Here is a 13,144-nt window from a genome sequence, read left to right on the forward strand (position 1 = left end):
CAATGGCTTTCGACGATATTCGACAGAAGGTATGTCGGCCGAACAGACTCATACTATTTTCGGCCGACCAAGCGACCGAGCCCAAGTCACCGACCCACTGTCGGGGGTCATCACCTGACGTCTCAGCAATCGAATACTGACATATAGTCAGCCAGCCCACCCAAACACTGTACGACCGATATGGGCAGTTATCTTGTCAAGAACATGCGGTATAGCCGCCCTGGAGCATTGTCCTACCAAGAACATAGATTGATCTCAGTGACTTGACAGCCCACGATGATTTGATAGCCCATGACGATTTGACAGCCCCCAACGATTTGACAACTCCTCAGTTGTCTGCACCATTAGTGATGGGACAATACCTTATTCTACTATAAAATGGGGTAAGGCAACAGTATTGGTAGGTCCTAAGTGCTGAGTTTCGAGAAGCACCTCTTAGCTCTTGAGCTCTCTTTCCCTCTCTCCCGCTGAACTTCTAATTTTTCATTGTTGCCTAGTCTCCTCTCTGACTTGACCGTCGGAGGGTCCTTGCCGGAGGCATTTTCGGTCTGTGAGGACTTTTCTTGCAGGTGCACGACACCGGCGATCGGGTGACGGGGGGATTGGCTGTAATAGATTTGGCGCATCAAAAAGGGGGGTATTTGTCACGCCCCAAACCCAACACCCGAGTTGGATACGTGATCGCCTCACACTCTTTAGGGCAAGCCCTAAAGAATATGCAAGGCCAAATTAAATCGTTACAACCTTAACATCCATAATAATTTATTTCAACAATAATTTATAAAATCTTGCATAATTATAATTTAAATTTTTTCAATTCTCTGATCAGATACTATGACACTCTATTTATCCTTCTGCTCATCCGTAAATCCAAGCTATAGCCAATCATAAGCATCCTGTAATTCTGAGAAGAAAAGAAAGATAAAGGGGGTGAGCTTTACAGCCCAGTAAGAATTTTCATATCACACCAATATAATAATATAATCTGAAAATAAAGATAAACAGTAATACATAAAAGTCGATGTTTACTGTCTAGAATACTGCAAACATTTATAGATTATCTATTTTATCAAAAGAGATGCATCATCATATGTTAAATAAGTGAAACAATTTTATTCAATGATTGTTTCATGACTTAACTTTTCATTTTCTTCTATTATCACATCATCTTTTAATCCTTTTTTTTTTAGCTTTGGCTTTGGACTACCAGGATCATGCGACGATCTTTTATTCGGATCGATTTCTGTGATCTTCCTCGGATTGAAATATTCATGATCTTTCTCGGATCAAAGTGGCCATGATCTTTCTCAGATCAGATTCTTCATGATCTTTCTCGGATCATATTCTTCCACACATAAGCCTGTGAGGGCTGTCCCAGGCATAAGCTCCTGGCAGGCTATTCCACATGACAAGGCCAGTCCAAACCAAATTTCTCTTTCTTTTCATTTTTATGAAATTATAATATTTGACTTCATTAATCAATTCAACTTTTGCAGTATAATAAATATGTCATACCAATATAATCATGCCATCAATCGCTGATACATATGTATTGATATAACATACTCATGCTCAAAATCACATAATAAATAACAGTGTCTCAGATATAACAAATTCATCGATCTCAAATTTAACAATGCAAAATCAATGAGAGAAAACCAACGATAAAATAACATATATAAGGATGATCATGTACAGGAATTCTTACTTTTATCGGTGACTGATCCAAGTACCAAAAATCAATGTTCTTCTTTGATTTATGAATTTTTTTAACAAAATATTTCACTCGATATCATATGCAGACAATCATCTCTTCATAACCCTGATCAATATAAAAATCACATATAGAGAAATTACCGATAATCGATCTTAATAACACAAATCGAGGATATCTCTTAGGATTAACCAAAATTAGGACTTATCTAAGTATCAGGATCCTCCACTGATCCATAAGACTTCTAGAGAGAGAAAATTCATGAAGAGAGAGAAAATTCTAAAGAGAGAGAAAGTAGAGAGAGAAAGTGGAGAAAAAAACTTTCGTATCCTTCAGATGAGGCAATCATGGTCGAGATCATCAGAGGTCCTATCAGGGTGACTTAATATGAATCAAATGTTACAATTTCGAATAGGATCGAACTGGGATCAGATCTACCGCACGAATTTCAAAGCAATCTCAGATCATCTTATTTTCATCTCAAGTTTATTCTACGGTCTGTGATGAAATCAAAGAATGAAAAAGATTCTAGAGAGATAAAATTAATAAAGAGAGAAAAAATTCTAGAGAGAGAAAATAGGGAGAGAATCTGGAGAGAGAAATTGGAGAGAGAAGGTAGAGAGAGGAAAGAGAAAAATTTTTTCTCTTCTTTTTTTTTAATTTTATTTTATTTTTCTTTTTCTCTTTTTCTTTTTTTTTTCTTTTCTTTTTCTTTTTCCTTTTTCTTTTCTTTTTCTTTTTCCTTTTTCCTTTTTCTTTTCTTCTTCTTCTTCTTCTTCCTTCTTTTCTTTTCTTCCTGCGGCCTCCCTAGGCTGAAACAGGGGAAGACCGTGAGGTCCCCCCTCGGTGGCTCGGGCTCCGGTGGCTTGGTCGGAGATCCGGCAACGACGGCCGACCATGTGAAGCCGATCGACGATGGAGTTCGGCCGGCGGGTTTTTTTTTTTCAAAAAATAGGGGATCTTCTTTGAAATTTATTTCCAGCAAAATTGATGGCCGGCGGTGAGGTCTGGGGTTGTGAGAAGATGAGCAAGAGAGAGAAAAGGAAGGATTGGGACCTTACCTTGGTTTCGGTTGCCAAAAATAGCTCCGACGGCTCTTCTCTTCCGATCAACGCTCACGGTGCCTCCCTTGAGAACATTCCACAATTCCTCAAATTTCTTCGAAAATTTTTGTTGAAAGATCCTAAGGGAGGATGGGGGGTCTTTTATAGAGGAGGTTTTCTACCCTAGCCGGACTCCTCGAGTCCGATTTCACCGAAAATGGGAAGGAAGAAGACTTCGGTTAGGAGTCTTCCTCCTCCTCTGTTATTATTTTTTTTTAAATCTGGGTTATTACAGTATTCGATAGAGGTAAGCCAGCGAGCTCCACAGGGCTTGAAAAATCTTTTGAAATGATGAAAATCAGAGCTCAGCGATCGAGAGCTACCGGGTCGGCGAGGTGCTCTTCCCTTTGAGAAGAGGCCCCTCCTTCACCTTCCATGGCGGAGCCCAGCTCTCCGCATCCGATGGTAACTACAGAGGTGCAAATCACGACGATAGTACAGCAAATGACCATTCTGACGGATGCGGTCAAAAACCTCCAACAGCAACCGACTCAATTACTGCAACCGTCGGTGGAACAACCGACGACGCACCCTATGCCGTCCAGAAGCAGCCACTGACGTCCGCATCAACTTCTGTCTCCTCCTCAAGAGCAGCCGTCTCAGCACTCCCACCGAGAAGGGGCGAGGCGGCCGCGGTGCGACACCCACCCGTCTCGACGTCCTTCTCCTTTCCAGCTGGAGCGGGCGAGGAAGGAGAAGCGATCGCGGACACCGTCTGTCTCACTCTCAAGCTCGTCGGGAGGTACGACCCTCGGGGTTTCGCAACACCGATGGTTGGACGACTACGAACGTAAGTTCGAAGAAATCGATCGTCGGCTTGCCCAACTCCAGGCGGATGATCAGAAGTCTTCGAACGACGTCGACTTTCAAACCACCAACTTCTCTCCCGATTTGTCCTCGACGAACCGATCCCTAGTCGGTTCAAGATGCCTCATGTGAAGCCTTACGATGGCTCCACCGATCTAGTTGACCATCTGAAGAGCTACAAGGCTCTCATGACAATTCAGGGGGCTATCGATGCCCTCCTTTGCATCGATTTCTCCGTCACGCTCTGTAAAGCTGCCAGGTCTGGTACTTCGACCTCTACTCAAGGAGCATCCACTCCTTCGGACAGCTCGAGCATTCTTTCGTGGTCCACTTCAGCACCAGCCGGAAGCCGCCGCGAACCTCAGACAGTCTTTTCTCTCATAAACAGGGAGAAAACGAGACGCTCTGATACTTTGTGGCTCGATTCAACGTGGCCACACTTGAGGTCCGGGACCTCAACGAAGACATGGCTATCTCAGCCATGAAGAGGGGGCTAAAGGGGTCCCGGTTCACATGTTCTCTGGACAAGATCCTCCTCCGGATGTATGCCGAATTGCTGGAGCGCGCATACAAATACATGCGCACGGACGAAGGAGCTTCCGACCGGCACCTGACCGAAAGCACGGGCCAAAAGGAGAAGCGGAAGAAGAACCGGGCTGCTACTGAACCCAGTAGGCCCTCGATTGATAAACAGATCTCGCCCCGACGATGGAGTCCGAGATCGCCTCGACGTCGGAGTCCGAGACCGACGCATCACAGGTATGACTCCTACACTCTTCTCTCTGCTCCTCGTGCATAGATCCTGATGGAGATCGAAGGAGTAGAATACCTGCGACGGCCCCCACCTCTGAAGGCAAAGGGCCTCGACCGGAGAAGATACTGTCAATTTCATCGGGGCTACGGTCACACCACCGAGCAATGCATCCAACTCAAGGATGAAATAGAAGTTCTCATACGATGAGGGTATCTCGGAAAGTACCGAAGGGATCCACCGGCTCGACCCCTTCCTGACCGACAACTCCAACCGACTGAGGAGGCAGTGAATAATCAGCCTACTGCTGGAGTCATCAACATGATCTCCAGACGACTGGATCGGAGGACGACTGCTGAAGAGGAGTTGACGAAGAGGCCGCGCTAGGACAATGTAATCATCTTCACAGATGAGGGTGCTCGGAGAATGCAAACTCCCCATGATGACGCTGTTGTTGTCTCGACGACAATAGCAAATTATGATGTAAAAAAGATTCTTGTTGATAATAGAAGTTTCACTAATATTTTATTTTACTCGACCTTTTTTCGAATGCGACTGTCGACCGACCGACTCAGGAGAGTCTCTAGCCCCTAGTGGGTTTCGTCGGGGAAGCCATCGCGGTGGATGGAGCAATTACTCTTCCCGTGATAGCTGGGACCGAACCAAGATAAAGCACTGTCCACATGACATTCACGATCGTCCAAGTACCTTCGACCTACAACGCCATACTCAGAAGACCCAGACTAAATGCCCTCAGGATGATAGTCTCGACATACCACTTGCTGGTCCGGTTTCTGATTAAAAATAGAGCCGGAGAAATGCGTGGGGATCAACAACTCATCCGACAGTGCTTCCAAATCTATACTCAAAGCAATGAATCAAAGGACTCCCTGATGGTCGACAAGTTGGACCCACAGGAAGAGGAGGAGCGGGGTAAATCGGTTGAACAGCTGATTTCTATCTCGATGACCAAGAATCCTGAACAGGTCGTCTGGGTCGGGTCGCAGTTGTCCGACCCGGAGCGATGGCAGCTGATAGAACTGTTGAAAGCTAACGCCGACGTATTCGCTTGGTCGACAGCGGATATGTCTGGCATACCTCCGAAAATAATGACTCATCGACTCAACATCGTCCTTGGCGCGAAGTCGGTGAGATAGAAGAAACGGACTTTCACCCCCGAAAGATAAAAAGCCATCGACAAGGAAGTGGACAAGCTACTCGAGGCGGGCTTCATCAGAGAAACCACGTATCCCGATTGGCTCGCAGATGTCGTTATGATGAAGAAAGCCAACGAAAAGTGGAGGATCTGTATCGATTACACCGACTTGAATCGGGCCTGCCCGAAGGATAGCTTTCCTTTGCCAAAGATCGACCAACTGGTGGATGCAACATCCGGTTATCGACTGCTCAGCTTCATGGATGCCTTCGTCGGGTATAACCAGATCTGGATGGTGCCCGAAGACGAAGAGCATACGGCCTTCGTGACCACGAAGGACCTCTACTACTACAAAGTGATGCCCTTCGGTCTGAAGAATGCCGGGGTCACCTACCAATGCCTCGTCAATAAGGTCTTCAAAGATCAAATCGGACGAAACATGGAGGTGTACGTGGACGACATGCTGGTGAAGAGCGCACAGGCTTCAGATCATGTCCAAGACTTGAAAGTCGCACTCTTCGGCAATATCGGATGAAGCTAAATCCGTCTAAGTGTGCCTTCGGGGTAGCTTCGAAAAAGTTCCTCAGGTTTTTTATTTCTCAACGCAGAATCGAGGCCAACCCCGAGAAGATAAAGGCGATCATCGACATGCGGCACCCGAACACCAAAAAAGAGGTACAGCAGCTCAATGAAAAGATCATCGTGCTCAGTCGATTCATCTCTCGATCGGTTGAGAGATGCCTCTCGTTCTTCAAAACCCTGAAGCAGACAAAGGACTTCTCTTGACCGAATGAGTGCCGGCAAGCCTTTGAGGATTTGAAGAAGTACCTGGCTTCTCCGCCCCTACTTGCAAAGTCGGAGGTCAGAGAAATATTGTATCTTTATTTGGCCACTGCCCCGGAGGCTGTTAGTTCGGTGCTCGTCCGGGAGAACGAGAGCCGAACTCGCCAGCCCGTATATTATACCAGCAAAATGCTCCGCGGGGCTGAAACTCGGTACTCGAGGACGGAGAAGATGATATTTGCCTTGGTCATATCCGCGCAACGACTCCGTCCATATTTTCAAGCACACGCCATCATGGTCCTCACCAACCAGCCCCTGAGGGCGATCCTCCACCGCCCCGACACATTGGGACGACTAGCGAAATGGACGGTGAGGCTGAGCGAGTTTGACATCCAGTATCGACCACGACCTGCTTTGAAAGCCCAAGTCCTGGCCGACTTTATTGCGGAATGCCCGACAGCCGACTAAATATCAGAAGATAGGAGCTCCAAAGAAGCTGCGACTTCTGAATTTGACCTCGGGTCAACCTAGGTGTTACATATAGATGGAGCTTCCAATGCCCAAGGGAGCGGGGCCGGGTTCCTGCTCACCAACTCGAAGGGAGTGATTACCGAGTACGTCCTCCGATTCAACTTCAAAGCTTTCAATAATCAAGCCGAGTATGAAGTGCTTATCACCGGCTTGAGAGTGGTGAAGGAGCTCGGGATCGACAGCCTCAGAGTCTTCTCCGACTCCCAACTGATTGTGGGGCAAGTCAAAGGCGAATTCGAAGTGCGGGATCCGACCATGGCGAAATATTTTCAAAAGGTGAGAGATCTTGTGGCACACCTCAGGTATTTCGAGATCTCCCACATTCTCAAATCGGAGAATGCTCGGACCGATGCACTCTCCAGGCTTGCGACATTTGCCTACGATACTTTGGGTCGGACACTTGTGGAGAGTCTCGAGCAATCGAGCATCGATAGGACTGAGGAGGTACTACAACGGACGATCGAGCCGAGCTGGATGGACCCGATCGTTCAGTACCTGACTGATGGAACCAGCCCCAAAGATCTCGTGGAAGCCAAGCGACTCCGGTGGGCGGCCTCCCAGTATGTAATGATGGATGGGCGACTCTACAAAAAGTCATTCTCCCTTCTCTTGTTACGGTGCCTGGGATCGACGGATGCAGACTACGTACTCAGGGAGGTGCATGAAGGGATCTGTGGGAGTCACCTGGGGGAAAAATTCTTAGCCTACAAAGTCCTGCGGCAAGGTTACTACTGGCCCACCATGAAAAAAGATGCGGCTGACTTGGTTCGGAGGTGTGAGCCGTGTCAGAAGTACACCAACTTACAACATCGGCCCGCCAACCAACTGACTTCCATTGTCGCCCCATGGCCCTTCGCCCAGTGGGGGATCGATATACTCGGCCCTTTCCCTTCGGTGTCTGGCCAAAGAAAGTTTATAGTTATCGCGATCGACTACTTCACCAGGTGGGTAGAGGTCGAACCTCTGACGCAAATTATCGAGAATAAGATCGAAGACTTTGTCCAGAAGTCCATCATCTTTAGGTTCGGATTACCGCACACTATCATCACCGACAACGGGCGACAATTCGACAACAATGATTTCAGAAAATTGTGCGAGATTTTATATCACGCACAAGCTGACCTCGGTCGGCCATCCACAGTCCAACGAAAAAGTCAAAGTCACCAACCGAACCATTCTGCATGGGTTGAAGACTCGACTGAATGAAGCCAGAGGTCTTTGGGTCGAAGAGTTGCATTCGGTCTTATGGGCATACCGAACGACACCCCGAACCCCGACTGGAGAATCTCCTTTCAACCTGGCCTATGGGACGGAGGCAATGATCCCACTGAAGATCGGGCTACCATCGACTAGGTTGAGCAATACTATGAATCGGGCAACTCCGAGTGTCGGAGAGCTGATTTGGACCTCCTACTCGAGCTCCGACGTGAGGCTCACTCCGCATGGCATCCTACCGACAAAGAGTGGCCTGATACTACAACACTAAAGTTAGACCGAAATCTTTCAGACACGGAGACCTGGTTCTAAGGAAGGCGGAAGTCTCGAAGCCTCAGGATCAAGAGAAACTGTCCCCGAACTGGGAAGGACCCTACAAGATTGCAGACACCTGCAGGTCGGGCGCCTACTGACTTGAAACCCTGGAGGGGACGGCCATTCCTCGGATCTGGAATGCTGACAACCTAAAAATTGTATTACCAATGAACTCTGTATGCTCTTCTTGCTTAGAATACAATACAATTTCAAAACTCCAGAGTCTACAAAGTTTGGCTCTCTATCGAAGGTCCGTCCTTGCCAGAAGTACGAGCCTCGACGTCCCGACTTGGTCCCAACGTCTCATTGAGAATCTACGACTCGATCATCGAATCTACGACTCTACGCCGAGTCTACGACCCATCGCTGGCTCAACGTCGAATCTATGTTTTGATCATCGAATCTATGCCGAGCCTACGGCTCGATCGTCGAACCAACGACCTTCGTCTCTAAAGGCAAAGAGCTTCAACCAACGCGGCTGGCTAACTTGCCCACTTAGCTTTGACTGAGAAGGACAAAATGTCAATACAACCGCGATGTACTCGTCCGACCAAGGTCTGGACAACGGGTTTTCGACTTACGACATGCCGACTCGGTTACGACCGATCGAAGGATATCCGGCTTGCCATCGTTTATCATTCATCACGACGTACCCGCCCGACCAAGATCTGGACAACGGGTATTCGACTTACGATATGCCGACTTGGTTACGACCGATCGAAGGATATCTGGCTTGCCACCGTTTATCATTCACCACGACGTACCTGCCCGATCAAGATCCGGACAACGGATATTCGACTTATGATATGCCGACTCGATTACGATCGGTCGAAGGATATCCGGCTTGCCACCGTTTATCATTCACCATGACGTACCCGCCCGACCAAGGTCTGGACAACGGGTATTCGACTTACGATATGCCGACTCGATTACGATCGATCGAAGGATATCCGGCTTGCCACCGTTTATCATTCATCGCGATGTACCCGCCCGACCAAGGTCTGGAAAATGGATATTCGACTTGCGACGAACCGACTTAATCACGATCGATCGAAGGATATTCGGCTTGCCACCGTCTATCATATGCCCGACGTGCACGTTCGACCGAAGGTCGGACAATGGATATTCGACCCTTCATCTGTGTCCTATCCGAATACGTCGGACCCTACTCGACTATCAGACTCTATGAAGTAATCGTGTCGACATGCAACGTTCGGTGATTGGCTGACGTTCGGCTTGACACGCCCGACCAAGGTTCGGGTGGCGGACACTCGATCTGCAATCGGTGCGGCACTCGACCATCGGATCCTATGCTGTCTGTATGACGGTCGGGATGCCGGCCTGCGATCGAGGTTTGTGCTGCCTTTGGCACGGCGCACACTACTGACTACTTTGATCGACTACGCTAGACCCTACCGAACGTCCTAACGAGGTGTGTCGGTGCTATGACCTATACACTCAGGGATGGCTCGGCAAATTAGACATTTTGGACCACACGCAAGGAAAATGTGAAAAGTCTTTGATTTTGTTAAGTTGAAATGACTTACAAAATTGGACCGAAGTCCGGCTACAAAATTGGGATGAAGCCCGATTACAAATATCAAAGACAAAGTAGAAACAAAAAAAAAATATATACAAAGATAACGGAGGAGATACCCCGACTATTCGTCGGAGTCGACTTCTTGCATTGGGTAGAGTTCGGGAGCCACCGGCGTGCCCGCTCGGGCCGGGGAGGGACCGGGGCTTGGAGCCGCCTCATCCTCGGCAACTCGTTCTGTCGGCAGTGGGTCGGCCTCTTCCTCAGTGGCTTGGTCTTCCGACCCTGGAGGGACGATGCCGCTCAAGTCAAGCTCCGGGTGCAGACTCTGGATCGAGTCCCGAGCATCCTCGTATCCCACTCGATAGGAGGCGAAGCCGCTCTCCAGGAGCTCCTTCCGATACCCGTACGAGCCACGGAAGTCATCCACCGTCTGACTCAGCACCTCTTATTTCTTTTATAGCATCATCAAAAAAGAGACCGGCAATTAAATTCTCGTATTTCTTTTATCAGTCAATATTCAACACTTTGTTGTCCTATCCCAATATGAGTCCCAACCTACCACCACTATTCAAAGAGAGAAACATGCAATTCCTTTTCTTGCCGCCCATGCGAACCTGTGAATCATCTATTTGACCCCTGGTAAGATACATATGACATTTCTCGGGAAGAAATTAGAGGGAGATAAAAGAGTTATAGAAGCCTAGGTCTCCGATGGGACGTTTCTCAGTAAGAAATAAGAGGGAGGTAAGATTTCTAGAAGCCTTGGTCTCCGATTCGTGATGCTATACAACTGCAAGGTCGGCGCCTTTTTGCCTGCGGGGCACGTCATTCCGTCAAAATCTCCGCCTAGAACCTTGACGACGGCGAAGTTTTCTCGTACCATATTAATTAATACAGGCTAATTCCACCAAAACCCAATATGGCAGGTGGAAGACGGATCCGTACGTAAAAAAGAAGATCCAATCTGTGCCTATCATTCTGTACGTAAGAAAAGTAAAAGAGTTTACAAGTTACTAAAGTTGAATCCGTGAAAACCCTCGAATGCTTAAGTTAAATAGGGCATTGTGAAAAGGAAGATAATGACATCTAAAACAAAAAAATTTATACCTTAGGTCTCTTTTGTAGATAAAGAATTCTTGTCCCAACAGAGCAGATGTCGATCGAATTGGATTATATCACATACAGATCAAATCAGTCATGAAATAGATTAAAAATTTATTAATTTAAATTTAATTTTTTATTAAATGGATCGAAAATTTAGATCTAAACTAACTTATTTATTAAATAGATAATATGTCCACTTTTACATAATTTATTTATTAAATATTTTAAATCAAATTAAATAGATTTTTATAAATTAAATGGATTTAAACAAATTAAGCAGGTTGGTTAAACATAACAAGTAAAAAAATTTTAAATAGATGAAATAGCTCTTGAGTGGATTAAATGGGTCGGATTATGATTCAATTTAATTATCAAACATATCAAAATAGATTAAATAGGTTAAATATTTAAATTTAAATTTAATTTATTTAATAAATAATTTAAATAAATTGATGTATTTATAGAGATTGTTATTATAAACACGGACTGCTATGTGTTCTGTGACCCCAGATCGCATATTGGTTGTTATAGGAAAAGAGATTGGTTATTATAAATTTATAACGCTTTTTGGCCCCTCCTTTTCTCCCTTATTATAGTAATAAAATGGAAAAAAAAAAAAAGATGACAGCCGTTATAACGAGTCGTTGGGCGGTGTAACAATTTACCGTAACCTAAATATTTTCCAAATAATTAAGTTTGTCTCGCGTGAAATTAGTGTTTCTATTAAATAAGCACGAAAAAGGTCGTTTTTGATATGTTATTTTAATATTCAAAATTTGAAATCATAAACTGCGGCGCGCGGCTTATGTCGACAGCTATAACGATAATGAATGTTTGAGGTGGGACCCGTCAGAAGCAAAATTACTGGTAACCGAAACCTTGCCTCGATGTGACTTGTGAGACACCTAACCACTGCATGCTTCTTGGTTCCATACCTACCATCCCACGCAAACCCTCTATAAAGCCCCCATCCCTTGCTCACCATTCTCCATCTCATTTTCACTCACCACAACCCAGTAGTAGTATAAGTGAAGCCTAGGAAACAATCCAGTTTAACCATGAGTCCCTCCACTTGGACCCTCGAGATCGAGTCCCCGGCCCCCGCCGCAAGGCTGTTCAAGGCGGTCCTCGACTGGCACAACCTGGCCCCTAAACTCCTGCCCAACATCGTCGCAAGCGCCGTGGGTATCCAAGGTGAAGGCAGCATCGGAAGCGTCAGGCAGCTCAACTTCACCTCAGGTATTGCAATCCACATCTTTGAAATTTTCTTGTCTTAATTATCGGTATATATTTCATGCACTTAAGAATTGGTGCAATATTTGTAGCAATGCCATTTGGCTATGTGAAGGAGCGTCTGGACTTTGTGGACTTTGACAAGTTTGAGTTCAAGCAAAGCCTGATCGAAGGCGGTGATCTCGGGAAGAAGATCGAGTCAGCCTCAACCCAGTTCAAGTTCGAGCAAACCAGCAAGGGAGGGTGCGTGTGCAAGGTGGTCACAACCTATAAGCCATTACCAGGAGTTGAGAACAAGGATGAGGTAGCCAAGGGAAAGGAAGCAGTGACCGCGACCATCAAGGCAGCAGAGGCCTACGTCCTGGCCAACCCTGGTGCCTATGTCTGAAGTGGTTCGGGTTTGAGCTCGCACACTTGGTGGTGAAATAGTACTATAGCAAGCGAGAGATTGCTTTTGGAGTAGGTGTTTGCGAGGTTGTTCTTGTTGTTTCCATGCTTTTCTTTTCTCCTGAGTGCCTATCTATGATCTTCTGAAATAAATAAGCCAACTGGTTTAGTGTGTGTATGCCAGATTTGTGAACCTTTTTTTCCACAATGCATCAGATTTACATAACATAAATTGAAAAAAAAAAGTATATTTCAAAGCAGAAAAAAGGAGAAAAAATATGCTCATCCAGTCGAGTACCTCAGCTTTTTACTGTCCTTATGAACTTGATTCTATCCGAGTACTTTCACTCGCTTGGCATTTTATTCTAGTGCTATGCACCTGGATAGATTTTACCACTGATGAGTTAGTTTGTGGATGAGAGACCAATTCTTCGGCCAGTATTCCATATCCTCCCGACCAGAGTTACAAGGTCACGGTGCCGAGCTCAGCAGTGACCCATCAACG

General features: G+C 46.2%; 1 protein-coding gene across 1 annotated transcript; it reads left to right on the plus strand.

Annotated features, from left to right (window-relative positions):
- Positions 1–12,015: 12,015 nt before the first annotated feature.
- On the plus strand, positions 12,016–12,817 carry LOC140853716 (pathogenesis-related protein 1-like). Its single transcript, XM_073248586.1, has 2 exons — positions 12,016–12,258; positions 12,345–12,817. Exons 1-2 carry the CDS (start codon positions 12,078–12,080, stop codon positions 12,638–12,640), a joined length of 477 nt encoding a protein of 158 aa, XP_073104687.1. The 5' UTR covers positions 12,016–12,077; the 3' UTR covers positions 12,641–12,817.
- The last annotated feature ends 327 nt before the right edge of the window (positions 12,818–13,144 follow it).

The sequence above is a fragment of the Elaeis guineensis genome, chromosome 14, assembly GCF_000442705.2.
Source record: "Elaeis guineensis isolate ETL-2024a chromosome 14, EG11, whole genome shotgun sequence".
NCBI classification, from domain to species: Eukaryota; Viridiplantae; Streptophyta; class Magnoliopsida; order Arecales; family Arecaceae; genus Elaeis; species Elaeis guineensis.